General features: G+C 45.4%; 1 protein-coding gene across 1 annotated transcript in view; it reads left to right on the forward strand.

The window, feature by feature from the left end:
* Positions 1-16,455, forward strand: part of LOC146075876 (uncharacterized) — a 107,714-nt gene extending 91,259 nt beyond the window's left edge. Inside the window, exon 2 of the mRNA XM_083185545.1 lies at positions 13,355-16,455. Within this exon, the coding sequence (XP_083041671.1) occupies positions 13,531-15,657 (2,127 nt within the window). The 5' untranslated portion in view covers positions 13,355-13,530 and the 3' untranslated portion in view covers positions 15,658-16,455. The remainder of the gene's footprint in view (positions 1-13,354) is intronic.
* Positions 16,456-17,431: the final 976 nt, after the last annotated feature.

The raw sequence follows: 17,431 nt of genomic DNA on the forward strand, positions 1-17,431 counted from the left end.
TTGCTACCTTGCTGTGGGCGGGCGTGATCTCTGCCTACCTGCCTGCGCAGCGTGCTCTCCGGGTATGGGAGAAGCCGGGCAGCTTCTGAGCGTGTGCCCAGACGCTGCCCGGCATTAGACTGCGCATGCGCAGTCTAATCCCGAAATCCCAGGATTGGAAACTCCAATCCCAGGATTGAAATCCCGGTGTTTTGGGGGCTGGATCCCGCCGATCCTGGGGTTGGCCACCCTAACGTCATAGCATGCCCTGCCACAGATTTTATATAATGGATTGCTAAATCTGGGGCATGGCATGCTGGGAAATGTACTTCCACAGCAGTTGGAGGGCCATGAGTTTGACACCACTTGTAATTTATGGTGTGTTAGGTGTCAGCTGAAATTCCCTGTGTCAGAATGGCCCTTATTCTAGTTCAGAGGCAAATTCCTTCTTAGATGGACTAAACCATGTGCACTGCAGGTGGGGCAGATGTAACATGTGCAGAGATAGTTAGATTTGGGTGAGTTATTTTGTTTCTGTGCAGGGTAAATACTGGCTGATTTATTTCTACACTGCAATATAGATCTCACTTTGAAGTAAAACCCCACCCAAATCTGATTCTCTCTGCACAAGTTACATCTGCCCCGCCTGCAGTGCATATGGTTTTGTCCATCTAAGAAGGATTTTGTCAGAAAGAGTGAACTAAAATAATCCCCAATGTGATTTTCAGGGCTCATTCCCTGTGTCAGAATGTGAATTACAGCTCATTCCCTGTGTCAGAATGTGAATTTCGGGCCATTCCCTGTGTCAGAATGTGAATTTCGGGCTCATTCCCTGTGTCAGAATGTGAAATTCGGGCTCATTCCCCGTGTCAGAATGTGAATTTCGGGCCCATTCCCTGTGTCAGAATGAGAAATTCGGGCTCATTCCCCGTGTCAGAATGTGAATTTCGGGCCCATTCCCTGTGTCAGAATGTGAATTTCGGGCCCATTCCGTGTCAGAATGTGAATTTCGGGCCCATTCCCTGTGTCAGAATGTGAATTTCGGGCTCATTCCCTGTGTCAGAATGTGAATTTCGGGCTCATCCCCTGTGTCAGAATGTGAATTTCGGGCTCATCCCCTGTGTCAGAATGTGAATTTCGGGCACATTCCCTTTGTCAGAATGTGAATTTCGGGCACATCCCCTGTGTCAGAATGTGAATTTCGGGCACATCCCCTGTGTCAGAATGTGAATTTCGGGCACATCCCCTGTGTCAGAATGTGAATTTCGGGCACATCCCCTGTGTCAGAATGTGAATTTCGGGCACATCCCCTGTGTCAGAATGTGAATTTCGGGCACATCCCCTGTGTCAGAATGTGAATTTCGGGCACATCCCCTGTGTCAGAATGTGAATTTCGGGCACATCCCCTGTGTCAGAATGTGAATTTCGGGCACATTCCCTGTGTCAGAATGTGAATTTGAAGGCTAAATAGACACTGATATATAATATGATATAGAGGACGCGACTGTACAGTGCTGACAGTGGGTATTTATTTCCAGCTTTTGCTTGTGGTAGCGACCATGGCGGTTTTTTTTCTTGTGGCCCACACAAGACTTAGACCTTGATTATTTGGCCCAGTTGGAATTTTGAGTTTGACATGCTCTAATGGGAAAAACCATGTGCACTGCAGGTGGGGAAGATGTAACATGTGCAGAAAGAGTTACATTTGGGTGTATTGTTATTTCTGTGCAGGGTAACTACTGACTGCTTTATTTTTACACTGCAATATAGATCTCACTTTGAAGTAAAACCCCACCCAAATCTTATTCTCTCTGCACAAGTTACATCTGCCCCACCCGCAGTGCACATGGTTTTATCCATTAGAGAGTGATTGTGCCTTTGCGAGTGAACTAGTATAACCCCCTTAGTGTATAATTTGTAAGATGTGCGCACACAGCAGCTCGCTCAGTAACCCCTATATGACGGTTCCTCCTCCCTTCTCCAATAAGCACACAGTAGGCAGGTGACATACACTTGGGGGATTATTCTGGTTCACTTGCAAAGCTAAATCTTTCTCAAATGGACAAAACTATGTGCACTGCAGGGGGCAGATGTAACATGTGCAGAGAGATTTAGATTTGGGTGTTCTATTGTTTCTGTGCAGAGATAATACTGACTGCTTCATTTTTACACTGCAATATAGATCTCACTTTGAAGATAAACCCTACCCAAATCTAATTCTCTCTCATGTTATATCTGCCCCACCTGTAGTGCACATGGTTTCTCCTACCAGCAGCAGGGAACACTGCAGTAATCATGTGTGGGATAGAGTGGGTGCATTGGAGGAGTCGGCACTTTAAGTGAAAATTTGTCTGTGGCTGACTCCTCCCCCCTCTATCCCCACCCAGACCCCAGTCAGGGAGATTAGGTTTTACTTTATTTTTTTCTTTTAATTTCTGCCTATTTTTACTCAGTGACACAGGCAGCACCTGGCTACAGGTCTGCCTGCTACGAGGGAGCTCTGGAGGGGTCTGGTTGACACTGCTCGCAGTGATCCTCCAGTACCCAGCCTCCGGAGCACCGGCTCCGGGTACTCACCGCAGCTGCTTGCGTTACGGGTCCACGGCTATCCCCCGCCCCCCGCTTAAGCTCCAGGGCGGTGAGTAAGGCGCTGTGCGCCATGTAAGGGGGTGGCCAGAGTAGCACGCTGGCCAGGCAGAACATGCAGCACATGGCTTTGGAGGTATATGGCTTGTGGGAGGTCCTCTATCCACACAGACGCCATTGCTGTCGGCGGGATCCAGGTAGCGGTGCGTCTGCAAAACTAAGTCTGCAGGCCTGGTTTACTAGTTTCTGTACAGACTTCAAAGCACTACCTTCCTACACTACAGGGGCACTGTAAGTTGCGGAGGGTCTTTTACACACACACATTGGGAGGGTTGTGGCTCCTCTCTACCAGGGCTTGACAAATTTTTTTTGAATCTAGGAGCCAGCATGAAAGTAGGTGCCAGACAAACTAATAATAGGGGCAGTGCGCGCCGAAGGCATGGACATTTTTTTACAATGCAATGCCTATTACACATGTCACACCCCTATTACATGTTATTCCACATGCCATAATGCCCATGACACGTTATGCCACAGACTGTAATGCCCATTACACATTCTACAAAACACCGGCATACCCATTACATATAATACCACATGCTGTAACGCTTAGTACATATAATGTCACATAAATGCCACTTACCTACATGCTCATTGCTACAGGTTGTATGCTTGATGCCAGGGGTAACATGCCCTTTTGCCAAGGGGTAACATGCCCTTTTCCTCGAGGTTGCATGCTGGAATCCGGGCTTGTCCAGCAGCAAGAAGCGGTGGCGGCTCAGCGCACGGTGCCCCGGAGAGCAGAGGTGCAGCTGCCAGTAGAGGTGCGGAAGTGGGGCCGGGGGGGAAAGACCCCTGTTAGCAATAGTAGCGCTGTCTCCCTCGCTGATCCACACAGTGGGAGAGTCAGGAGGCGCATCGGCTCCGCGGGGACTCGGTGCCTGGAGCAGGATGACGCACTGCAGGGAAGGAAGGTCTCAGCCTCAGGCCACCCTGCAGTGATTGGATGAGGCAGCGTTGGCGCTGGGGACTTTGATTGGCTGCTGCAGGACCAAGTATTTTAAAAATGTGTTCTGCTGCTGCGAATACGGGGAGGGGGTCAGGAACCGTGCTGCCGCTGGCCTGACAGGACGGGGAGACGGGTGGTCAGGCTGCCGATGACAAGATTCTGCTTCCTCCCTCCCTGCTAAAAATCTGGTCGCCGTGGCGACCTGGCGCCTGGTATTTGTCGAGCCCTGCTATAGACACCCAGGCCCTAAGGCTGCTATCTGTACCTTTCAGGGTTTTTGTGTGTCCTCAATCTCTGTGTATATGTGTATGTCCTAAGTATTATTTATATATATATATATATATATATATATATATATATATATATATATATATATATATAGTAACCTTCGGATGTGCGGCACTCGGAAATAACGTGATAAACACAGGGTAATCCTACTGATTACCCTGTGTTTATCACGTTATTTCCGAGTGCCGCACATCCGAAGGTTACTGCATTTGTCTACTAGTGAAGGCACCGGGACCCGTCATTAAAGGGGTTTTACATGGTTATTGGGAGTGCCGGACCCGGAATCTTTTATATATATATATATATATGTATGGAGTATAGTGGCACACACTCGGATTTGCACAAAAGAAGTCAGACTACAGCAGTAGAATCCGTTTCGGAGTTTAATCCGTTTCAAGGACAGAACAAACAGTAATGAAAGAACACTTACATATATAGCCAGGTACCGGATCCCACTTCACGGCGCTCTCCCCGTTGCTCACTCCTCTCAGAAGGCGCACTTCCTGGTAATTCATGTGTTCAGACAGCTGGTCTACCTCCTGACTCGCTGGACAGCGTCCGTTGCTAAGAGACAGCAGCGTAGGGTAGAGATGCCAGTTCAGTGGGAGCGATGTGCAAAACACCTAAAAACCAATGCAAAAAATGTTAAACCACACTCGGGCCCTTATTCTGGTTGGTGCGGCCAGAGCCGCACACGGGGCTCCGGCCGCACAAACCAATCCCCGCCCACCCTACGGATCGCCACGGCCGTCCGTACACGGACGGCTGGCGATCCGCATAAAAATGGTGGAGGCGTACGCCTCCACCATGGTGGGAGCTGCCCCCTGCATTCGATGGTCGTCGACCATCGAAGGCAGGTCCGCACGCCGCGGCAGCTCCCGCAAGCTGAGACCACACGGACAATCGTCCGTGTGGTAGCTTGTATGGGGGCTGAAAGCTGACATCCGGCGACGTCAGCTTTCCGCCCCCATGAGTTGCGTCATGGCCTCATTACCATGCATACGCCCCGCGTTTGCATGGGAACGCCCATGAAACGCGGGGCGTACACATAGGGAAATGAGGGCATGATGCCTCTCACGCCCCTATACGCCCCCTTTGCGGCGGACGAAATACGTCTGCGGCGAAGGGGGCTGCACATGCGCAGATTCACCTCTGCGCATGTGCAGAGTAAAAACATCGGCGGTACGGCCGCACGCGGGCCGTACCGTCCGAATTAGAATAAGGGCCTCGGTGAGGGAGGACGGAGGGGGAAAGGAAAAAGAGGAAAGGAAGGATGTACCGGGAACAAAAGGGGGTAAGGCGGGGATGACATGGGGAGGTATACGTATCAGCATACAACAATGTACAGCAAATGATGATAAATGCGAAAAAAAACAGATAAATGGCAACGTTAATGTCAAGTGGGGGATAAGTAGTCTGTCTAGAAAAACATGTTAAATGACAGTTGTTCATTTAAACCTCTAGGGTTCACTGTATCAAGTTTGAAAATCCATGGAGTCTCAATTTGTAAGAGGCGTCTGCCCCTGTGATAATTGTGTATCGCAGATTGGCGTGATAATTGTGTTTGGCAGCTACGAAATGTTTTGCAACAGGCTGTTCAATAGTCTTGTTGGATAGAGCAGCTCTTATGGCAGTGCGGTGGAGGGCAATCCTTTCTTTAAAAGTTCTGATGGTCTTACCAACATACCCGAGTCCGCACGGGCATGTAATAAGGTAGACCACGTATGTCGATGAACATGTGAGGACATGTTTAATAGGTATCTTTCGTCCCGTGTGAGGATGGTTGAAGGTTTTACAAGCAATCAGGGCACTGCAGGTAGTGCAGCCCGTGCATAGATAGCACCCCGCAGGTTTGCGGTAGGTGCCAGGAGGAAGTCTGTTCGAGATGTCTGTGCGTACGACCAGGTCTCTGACGTTTCGGCCTCTCGTGTAGCACGACATCAGTCGTGTATTTTTTAGCGATTTGAGGTCTCTATCTTGTTGTACAGCAGGCCACAGTGATCGTGATGTGCAGCGAATGTGTTCATCTGCTGAATTAAAGGACCTTACCCAACCCATCGTGTCAGGGGGGAAGTCTTTAGTTCTCCTTTTTCTGAGAGTCTCCTCTCTAGGTATCCCATCTATTCTTGCTCTGGCTCCTTTGATCGTTTCTTTGGAGTATCCTCGCACATAGAATTTATTCTCCATTGCTTCTAAGTCCCGATTCAGGGCTGTATCGGAGCTGGTGATTCTCTTTACTGTGAGTAGTTGTGAGAACGGCAGTCCTCGTTTGAGAGCTGGGGGATGGTGGCTTTGAGCCACCATAAATTCTATGTGCGAGGCTTAAATGCATTGATCAATTCAGGAACTAAATCTCCACTATTTATTAATATCAGTTAATTTAGTGTGTGCAGAGCCCCTACAATGTCTGTTTAAACAATGTGGTCACAAGCCATAGGGCACCCCAAAACTAGGAAAGGTGAGTGCCGATGTTTAGTGTGTGTGTGTGTGTATATATATATGTATATATATGTATATATCCATATCCTTGTACAATCATGGCTGGAAAGGCTACTTCTTCCAATTCTGCTGTAAAGTTGTACTCCTGTAAAAACTGCAAAGGGCAATACACCCAGCAGCATATGAAGGGTGTTTCCCTCTGTGAGTCCTGTTAGGCACTTGTGGATCCATTTCAGAATGTTCTGGCTAATTTAACTGCTGAGTTGGTAGCTTCTAGAAAGGATAGGTATCTGTTGCAGTATCCGCTCACAAAACTGGCATCATCTGAGCCAGTTTGGGCTAAAACTCATTAACTCTGTGAATTCCCTGTCACACTCCTTGGCAGGTACATCTCACAAAAAGCCTCCTTCTCCAGTCTCAACTAAAAGGAAGGCATTGGCTTCTTTATATATTCCTCAGGATTCAGATGATGATGACTTTGAGGATTTAGAAGAGGGAGAGTTTGTCACAGCCCAGGTTCATGATCCCCCACAGGAGGATTTAGATGAAGAGGATGCTCAGGGCTGTAGATGGTTTAATTAGAGCCGTTCGAACTACCCTAAATTTAGAGGAGACAAAAGCCCCTCCTCAGGTTTCTATCTTTGGCCGTACTCCGAAGAAACCTTTGTATTTACCAGATTCTATTGAACTGGACAACCCGCTGTTAACTATTTGGAAAGTTCCTGATAAAAAATTTCAGATTTCATCCCGTATTAGGACTTTATATCCATTTTTTTCCAGAATCCAGAGAAAAGTGGGAATCTCCGCTACCCCAGATGTTTCTCTGTCTAGGCTTACTAAGAAAACTACCCAAGGGCGGTCTCTCTTAAAGAGGCTCCAGATCGCCATCTGGATACTACCTTAAAAACCATTTACACCACAGCTGGGGTTTTGTAGAGACCTGCACTAGCTTCTGCTTGGGTGGCTCGGGCCATGGAGGTGTGGGCTACACAGCTTATCTTAGGCCTAGAACAAGATACTCCTAGGGACGAGCTGTTACCCTTGGCAGAGTTCATCAAGGAAGCATCCACCTATATTAGAGAGGCGTCTTCTGACGTTATGTCTCAGGGAGCCACAGTCTCTGCCTCAGCTGTTGTGGCCAAACGCACAGTATAGTTGAGATCTTGGCAAGCAGAGGTGGAGATCAAGAAGGCGGTTGAGGCTCTTCCATTTACAGGTGAAATGTTATTCAGCTCGGAGCTGGATAAGCTCATATCTCAGGCCACAGGTGGTAAATCTGCATTTTTACCATCTTCAGCCCCGGCCCATAAACGATAGTTTATGGCGTCTTTCTTTCATGGCTCATCCAGTTTTCGAGGCAGATCCAGAGGAGGATTTTCATCCTTCAGGGGCCGTAGAGGTAGAGGTGCAAGAGTGGCCACAGCCACTACTGCCACTGTCCGTAGACAGGATCCCAAGCCCACTGACGAGCCAGTGGCATTACGGTCTCGCCACGGTGGGCGTGCGTCTACTGCTTTTTGTCGAGATATAGAAAGCTCACTGCAGAGATGCGTGGGTATTAGACATAATTTCGCAGGGATACAAACTGCAGTTCGCGTCTCTTCCCCCATCAAGATATTTTCCAATAGGTCTTCCAAAACTCAACAAAGCAAAACAGGCCCTTTGTGGATCAATTCAGGGCCTCTTAGATTCAAAGGTAGTTGTCCCAGTTCCTACACACCAGCGGGGCAGAGGATTCTACTACAGCGTTTTTGTAGTGCCCAAGCCGGACGGCTCGGTGCGCCCAATTTTGAATCTAAAAGACCTCAACCTTTACGTTTGTTATCAGAGATTCAAGATGGAATCAATCCGGTCTGTAGTAGCGTCTTTAGAAAAGGGAGAGTTTTTAATGTTATTAGACATAAAAGACTCATACCTACACGTCCCCATAATGGAATAGCACTAGAGTTTCTTGAGGTTCGCAATAAACGATTGCCACTAGCAATTCAGGGCTCTGCCATTTGGCCTTTCATCGGCTCACACAGTCTTTACCAAAATAATGGCTTGCATGATTGCTGCGGTCAGTCTCCAAGGTATCACGATCATCCCGTATTTGGATGACTTGCTTATCAAAGCTCCAAGTCAGGAGAAACTGATGGAGGATGCCCTTGTCACATGCAATTTCTTGACAAATCATGGTTGGATCCTCAACTTCAAAAAGTCACACTTGACCCCGTCGAGGAGACTGAAATTCCTAGGACTCATTTTAGATACAGAAAACGAGACCATCTCACTTCCCATGGAAAAGATCAGGGCAATACAAAAGATGGTTCGCCAGGTCTTGTCTACTAGCAGACTATCAGCACACGTCTGCACTCGCTTACTAGGGATTATGGTAGCTTCATTCGAGGCTCTACCATATAGTCGTTTTCATACCAGGACCTTCCAGGGAAATCTCCCAATGGTCAGGCTCCCATTTACAAATCCACAAGAGGTTTCTCTTGTGCCGGGAAGCACGACTGTCCCTGAATTGGTGACCACTCCTCATCTGTTGAGAGGCCGCAGTTTCAGGCCCTGCAATTGGACCGTTCTCACGACGGATGCCAGCTTGAGAGGTTGAGGGGGCGGTGACCCTAAACCACACTTTTCAGGGAAGATGGTCCATACAAGAATCAAAGTTGTCGATAAATGTATTGAGCTCAGAGCCATCAGGCTCTATACCAGGCCCACAACCTAATCAAGGGCCTTCCGGTAATGATACAATCGGACAACGCGACTTCTGTCGCTTATATAAATTGCCAGGGTGGTACCAAGAGCAGGGCAGCGATGAAGAAGGTTCGCCCAATCCTGGAATGGGTGGAGGTCTTCGCTCCCAAATTCTCGGCAGTATTCATCCCGGGGGTGGAAAACTGGCAAGCAGACTACCTCAGCCGTCAGACTTCCACCCAGAAAAATGGGCCCTAAATCCGGAGGTTTTCGAACTTATAACCCATCGATGGGGCACTCCCCAGATCAACATGATGGCATCCAGGCTGAATCACAGACTTCCCCTCTATTGTGCCAGGTCGAGGGATCCAGCAGCTCTGGCTGTGGACGCGTTATCGATCTCCTGGTATTTTGACCTCATTTACGTTTTCCCTCCATTTCCCTTACTACCACGGGTACTTAAATGGATGAATGGGGTCCGCTTCTGTGATATTGATAGCCCCGGATTGGCCAAGATGGGCTTGGTACTCCGACCTACATTTTCTGCATGCCGACGCTCCGTGGGGTCTACCTCTCAGGTGCTGCATGTCAGTCCTAGAACGCAGCATAATTTTTACTGAACACAAATAGCTGCCAGCCGCACAACTAGCCATGGACTGAGCGTTGTAACATAGCAACGCCTGACGCGCAAACAGGAAGCCCAGTGCGTTCCACACGCCGTGAGGCTTCCAGCGCTGTGTTGATACTAGGAGGGTGGAAGTGACGCGCGAAATGCGGGTCACCTGCGTTCCATTTACCGGAAGCCAATACTAAAACAGTGCTCCAGACCCTGGAAATGAGTGAAATACACCAGCGTCTTCACTCCTATGCATCCAACTCCTGCACACCCACAGGAGTTGGATGCATACTGTACACCAATCGTATTTTAACCACATAAACGTGGAAGTGATCCCTGTGGTTGAGCAGTTCACCTCAAGCTATTTTTTGGCAGAAATTGGGCTTTTTGAAGTCCTATACCTCTGCAGGACAGAGGTTTTATCGAAACTGACGTGGTCAGTAACCCTTATATTCATTTCTTCACCATTGGAAGAAAACCTATTTTTATGGTTCAAACCAGATTGGATCCTCACTTGCCCCATATGAAGTCCTAAGGGACGAAACGCGTAGGGTTTCGTATCCTAAGAAGTTTCATGTACCTTGAAGTTGGATCTGTTGACATTCACCTGAATTAAACTGTATCCGAAGTTGTAACCTGCATCAAATGTTGTACAAACTTGTTTTTATTGATATTTTGTCATTGTAAAAGTTGAATAAATATAAATCTTATGCACCATTGTATGATTTATAATATACTAAAGTGGTGAAATAGACAGAGCGCACATCCACCTTTTCTTCCTTCCATCTTTCCCATTTAGTACCTATATTAACAGCTAGGTACGGTAGAAGTGCAGCTCACAAACCAGCGCAGAAAAAGGACCACACTCCCCCCCACTTTTGATATATATATATATATATATATATATATATATATATATATATATATATATATATATATATATATATTCTCTATAATAGGTCTGCCTCCTATATGTATATAAGTGTAAAAATAAACTAATGATTGTAATAAATATGATATACATAATTGGTTAATGAGCAAGCTTAAAGACCTTAACTGGGCACATGACTGATGTAACATCACCTTGCGGACGGTCCAGATATTACAGCCTTTTACTGACAGTGTTACTTGCCTTAATATATTGGATTTTGATGTTTATATTTGAATGTTTGCCTTTATGCTTTATGCAAGTAGTTGATAGTAAGATGTGTATGCCTTTTGCGGTTACTGTTATTGAGTCCACAATAATAACTATGCATTGTGTTAATGCTTATTGCATATAATTGACCTTAACCATATTTGGTTTACATTGGCGTCTTGTGGTTTCCTGCATAACATTGTCACTGTCACTTTGAGTGTTATCCCTATGTATGGGGAGTGTTGCTTCGGGTGTTTATCTTTCTGCCATAAGTTCCCGTCAGTAAATTATTTCTATAGACGTTGGATCAAGATATCTGGAAATACAGGTGCAAAACTGCACCATCATTGAGGTTACATCAGGGCTCGACAAACCCCAGGCGCCAGGTTTTGCTTCCTGGCAACCAGGTTTTGCAGGAAGCAGATTGCCCCGGACAGGGTGTGGCACGGTCCTGCACATGGAGCAGTGGCACACAAACACACAGAGCGGATACGCAAGGTGACAACTCACCCCCGCTGGCTGCCTCTGTATCTGATGGATCAGGTCCGTGGGGCGGGTAATTCAATCTCAAGGCTTCAATCAGAGCTCACTGCCGGCACCTGATTGGCTGCTTAGCCGTGAGCCAATCAAAGAGCTCTAGGTTCAGCAGCCAATCAAGTGCTGGCAGTGAGCGCAGATTGAAGCCTTGAAATTTGAAATAGCTGTGCCGTGGACCTGATCTGAATTGGCAGCCAGCAGGTGTGAGTTGTCATCTTGCGCTCTGTGTGCTGCCGCTCCACATGCAGTACTGTGTACAGGAGGGGGGGGATGGTGCAGCCAGCACTGTCACGGTGGAGGAGCAGTTCATCGGGGCGCCCGCTGGAGTGATGCCTGGTGATCCCTGTGCCCCTGGGTCATCCGCACAAAGCAGCCACTGTCCCTCCTCTAGAGGGTCATATTCTGAGGTATGCAGTGTGTTTGTACCACAGTCTATATAAGTTCTGTATATGGGTGCTGTGTGTGTATATTGGAGTTCTGGGGTGGTTGTGCAGTGCTATGTGTGTATCAGTGTGCTGGGCTGACTCAGTGATGCAGTGCTGTGTGTGTATCAGTGTAAATTTTTGGCGCACATAGTCCCTGTTTATAGTTTGTCTGGCATCTGGCTCCTACACTTTTATCCCGGCTCCTAGATTTAAAAAAAAATTGTCCAGCCCTGGGTTACATCACCCATGTCTGCATGTAGATAAGGGAGCCAAAAGTGCAGTTACTCTGTGGTCAGTACAGAGGGTCAGTAATGCTCAGAGGATGAGGGTTATACAATAGTCATAGAAACATCTATAGGCCGTGTGTACAATATACATATTGGTATCTGCTGTAGGAGGATAGAGGGCTCCATGTTGTGCGTCCGACTGCAAATAGTCCCAGCGGTACTTGTGTATTAGCACGGTGCCCACTTTCCCTACGTACGCTAACGTAGTGAAATTGTATTGCATGCCATTATTGTATGGCATGCGATGAGATACGATTTTCCTATGGAATTTATTCACTGCTCTCTGTCAGTGAATAAATCAAAAAAATCGTATGTGATCAAAAAATCGGGTCCGATGAAAAAATCAGATCCGATATCGGATTTCACCTGTTATAATGGCATTTTATGTACTAAAAAAATCAGGTCCGATCAAAAAATCGGATCTGATATATCGGATCCGATTTTAACTGTTATAATGGCATTTAATGTGGTATACAATTAAATTACATATGATGTAATTTATTTAGGTCCCCCCAATATCAACGTCATCCCGAAGCGTGGCGAGCGGCGGCGGAACGCGTCCGCCCGACCTTTTCATACCCCCACTATCCACGTCGGCGTGGACTTTATTTCATATAGTGGCGAGCGGATACATAATACATGTAACATAATACGCATCCCCTTGCCCTCGCCACACTTCGGGCTCAGTGGCTCGCTGCGTTCACCACACTGTATAAAATCAACTCCACGCGGGGCTCACTGCGCTTGCCATGCTTCGGGATGACGAGGATATTGGGGGGGGACCTAAATAAATGACATGTCATTTAATTGTATACCACATTAAATGCCATTATAACAGTTAAAATCGGATCCGATATCGGATCTGATATCATCTGATATATCAGATTCCAATATTGGATCCGATTTTTTTAATCTGACCCGATTTTATTTATTTATTTTTTTTAGTACATAAAATGTCATTATAACAGGTAAAATCGGGTCCGATATCAGATCCGATATTTTCATCGGACCCGATTTTTTTTTTTTTTTTTTTTGATCGTATACAAGTTTTTTTTAATTTATTCACTGACAGCAGTGAATAAATTAAATAGGAAAATCGTAACTCATCGCATCGCATGCCATATTATAATGGCATGCGATACGATACAATTTCTCTACGCAGAATAGCCCACTAAGCTATTTGCTTAGTGGGCGCCGTGCTATTACACAAGTACCGTCCCAGCACTTTGGCATCATACACTAATATAAAAACAATGGTCAGCGACCGATATTTGTTGTAGATAGAAATATATAATGTTCCATACACAATAACTCTGATATCACAGTTGAACTATGTTAACCTTTTACTTTTTAAATTTCTTACAGGACGATTGTACATCTTCTAATATTATTACTCCAACTCCTGCACAAAGGGACATTGTTCTCTGATCCAGCCAAGTAAAGTCCTAATTTCTTCTTACACCTCTAGAGGATTAACCTAAGCGACTATTTTCTGGATAGAAGATTCATTTAAAATTAAATTTTTTCTAATCTTGTACGTGATGAGTCACACAGGAGAGAGACCACATGTGTGCTCTGAGTGTGACAAATGCTTTACATTTAAATCACAGCTTCTGGTACATCAGAGGAGTCACACAGGAGAGAAGCCATATAAATGCTCTGAATGCAGCAAATGTTTTTTTTCTAAATCACATCTTGTCCGACATCAGAGGAGTCACACAGGAGAGAAACAATATAAATGTTCTGAATGCAGCAAATGTTTTTCCCAGAAGTCAGTTCTTGTCCAACATCAGAGGAGTCACACAGGAGAGAAACAATATAAATGTTCTGAATGCAGCAAATGTTTTTCCCGGAAGTCACAGCTTGTCCTACATCAGAGGAGTCACACAGGAGAGAAACCATATAAATGTTCTGAATGCAGCAAATGTTTTTCCTCTAAATCACTTCTTGTCCGACATCAAAGGAGTCACATGGGAGAGAAACCATATAAATGTTCTGAATGCAGCAAATGTTTTTCCCGGAAGTCACAGCTTGTTCTACATCAGAGGAGTCACACAGGAGAGAAACCATATAAATGTTCTGAATGCAGCAAATGTTTTTCCTCTAAATCACTTCTTGTCCGACATCAGAGGAGTCACACAGGAGAGAAACCATATAAATGTTTTGAATGCAGCAAATGTTTTTCCTCTAAATTATATCTTGTCATACATCAGGGGAGTCACACAGGAGAGAAACCATATATATGTTCTGAATGCAGCAAATGTTTTCCCCTGAAGTCACAGCTTGTCCTACATCAGAGGAGTCACACAGGAGAGAAACCATATAAATGTTCTGAATGTAACAAATGTTTTACCTATAAATCACAGCTTGTTATACATCAGAGGATTCACATAGGAGAGAAACCATTTACATGTTCTGAATGCAGCAAATGTTTTTCCCGGAAGTCACAGCTTGTCCTACATCAGAGGAGTCACACAGGAGAGAAACCATATAAATGTTCTGAATGTAACAAATGTTTTACCTATAAATCACAGCTTGTCATACATAAGCGGAGTCACACTGGAGAGACACCATATAAATGTTCTGAATGCAGCAAATGTTTTCCCCGGAAGTCACAGCTTGTCCAACATCAGAGGAGTCACACAGGAGAGAAACCATATAAATGTTCTGAATGTAGCAAATGTTTTACCTCTAAATCACAGCTTGTTATACATCAGAGGATTCACACAGGAGAGAAACCATTTACATGTTCTGAATGCAGCAAATGTTTTTCCCGGAAGTCACAGCTTGTCCTACATCAGAGGAGTCACACAGGAGAGAAACCATATAAATGTTCTGAATGTAGCAAATGTTTTTCCCAGAAGTCACAGCTTGTCATACATAAGCGGAGTCACACTGGAGAGACACCATATAAATGTTCTGAATGCAGCAAATGTTTTTCCCAGAAGTTACAGCTTGTCATACATCAGATGAGTCACACAGGAGAGAAACCATATAAATGTTCTGAATGTAGCAAATGTTTTACCTCTAAATCACAGCTTGTTAGACATCAGATGAGTCACACAGGAGAGAAACCATTTACATGTTCTGAATGCAGCAAATGTTTTTCCCGGAAGTCACATCTTGTCCTACATCAGAGGAGTCACACAGGAGAGAAACCATATAAATGTTCTGAATGCAGCAAATGTTTTTCCCTGAAGTCACATCTTGTCCTACATCAGAGGAGTCACACAGGAGAGAAGCCATATAAATGTTCTGAATGCAGCAAATGTTTTCCCCAGAAGTCAGATCTTGTCCAACATCAGAGGATTCACACAGGAGAGAAACCATATAAATGTTCTGAATGCAGCAAATGTTTTTCCCTGAAGTCACATCTTGTCCTACATCAGAGGAGTCACACAGGAGAGAAGCCATATAAATGTTCTGAATGCAGCAAATGTTTTCCCCAGAAGTCACATCTTGTCCTACATCAGAGGAGTCACACAGGAGAGAAGCCATATAAATGTTCTGAATGCAGCAAATGTTTTCCCCAGAAGTCAGATCTTGACCAACATCAGAGGAGTCACACAGGAGAGAAACCATATAAATGTTCTGAATGCAGCAAATGTTTTTCCCGGAAGTCACAGCTTGTCCTACATCAGATGAGTCACACAGGAGAGACTATATAAATGTTCTGAATGCAGCAATAGTTTTTTCCCAAAGGCTACAACTAGTTACACATCAAATGACAGAATGCACAGTATAGTTACATAATTATGATCACCTCCTACATTTGACTGCAGCACATATCCCATGAAACAGTGCAGATTGTGAACTTTTAACTTTCTTTGTGCCCACTCTGTGGAATGCCCTCCCACACACAATAAGTCTCTTCTCCAATCTCCAAACCAACAAGCACTCCCTGAAAACTCACCTCTTCAGGCAAGCTTATCAAATTCCAGAACCAGCCACTTAACCTTCATACAGTATATCGTTCCCATCTAATCACATCCCCACTGTACAGTCCACACATATCCACTCTCTTCTTTTTCACATATTCCATCCTCCTGACCCATTGCCAAACTGCTGGGTCACCGTATCATACAGCAGACCAGGAACCTTTGCATTCTGGTGGAACTAATGCAATAAAGAATATCCTTGTGTATCAATGCCTATTTCCCTATAGATTGTAAGCTTGCGAGCAGGGCCCTCATACATTTGACTGTCTGTAAATACCCTTTTTGCTGCATCACTGCAGAAAGATGGTCCCCTAAGGGACAAACAGGCGCTGGTGGTGGTTCAAATCTCAGCTGCTGTGCAAAAGTGGGGTAGTTAATCCCACAAACAAGAAAAGAAACAAAGTGGTGGCACAGCGCTAGTTTGAGGAGGAATAATAACCATGGGATTAAGAATTAATTTTAATTAAAACACATAAAAATTGATTACATAGAAAATGACATATAAATCATGGTATTTGTAATAAAATAATCTCACTGTCAGGATGGATATCAAGGGCACCGGGGATTGGAAACTGTATTGAGATTCCTATTGGTGGAAACTGTATTGAGATTCCTGTTTGTGGATGGGGGGGGGGGGGGGGGGGGTAATGTCCATCGTTTTTTTTGTGTAATCCAATGATGGAGAGGGAGTTGTAACAACTCTGTTCAGAAAATGTCCCCTTTTGGGTATCTGAGGGAATCAATGTGGTGGGTAGTGACTGGATCCAAGGGGGTCTCAATGTCCTGTGGTCACTCCGTGGTCAATCGTGCTTCAATCCCCTGACCTGCTTTTGATTCACTTGTCTAGTATCCACCAAAAATGTCTGAAAGTGGGTACAGTGGGGTGGGCTGGGGACCTCTCAATGGGGTCCCAGGGGGATTGGACTGGACTGGAACAGGTGGCTATGATGGACAAGCTGCACCCGGAGGAATTCCTCTATCCGTAGTCCCTGTTGATGGAAAGTCTCAGTAGGTGGCCAGTGTGATAAGGCTCACCTGGGGAGATGTTCTCTGAGAAGTCCCAAGTGCTGATAAGCTGGTCCAAAGAAGGAGTATTCCCAGTGGCAGATGGGGGGGGGGTGATGCAAGGTGGCTGATTCCAATCCTGTACCCACTTTCGGACATTTTTGGTGGATACTATAAAAGTCCAATCCCCAGTGACTCACTCTCCATCATCTCTATCAATGGATTACACAAAAAAACGATGGACATTACCCCCCCCCCCCCCCCCCACATCCACCAACAGGAATCTCAATACAGTTTTCACCAATAGGAATCTCAATACAGTTTCCAATCCTCAGTGCCCTTGATATCCATCCTGACAGTGAGATTATTTTATTACAAATACCTTGATTTATATGTCATTTTCTATGTAATTACATTTTTTGTGTGTTTTAATTAAAATTCATTCTTAATCTCATGGTGGTTATTCCTCCTCAAACTAGCGCTGTGCCACCACTTTGTT

Source organism: Crinia signifera, chromosome 4 (assembly GCF_055691185.1).
Source record: "Crinia signifera chromosome 4, ASM5569118v1, whole genome shotgun sequence".
NCBI lineage: Eukaryota > Metazoa > Chordata > Amphibia > Anura > Myobatrachidae > Crinia > Crinia signifera.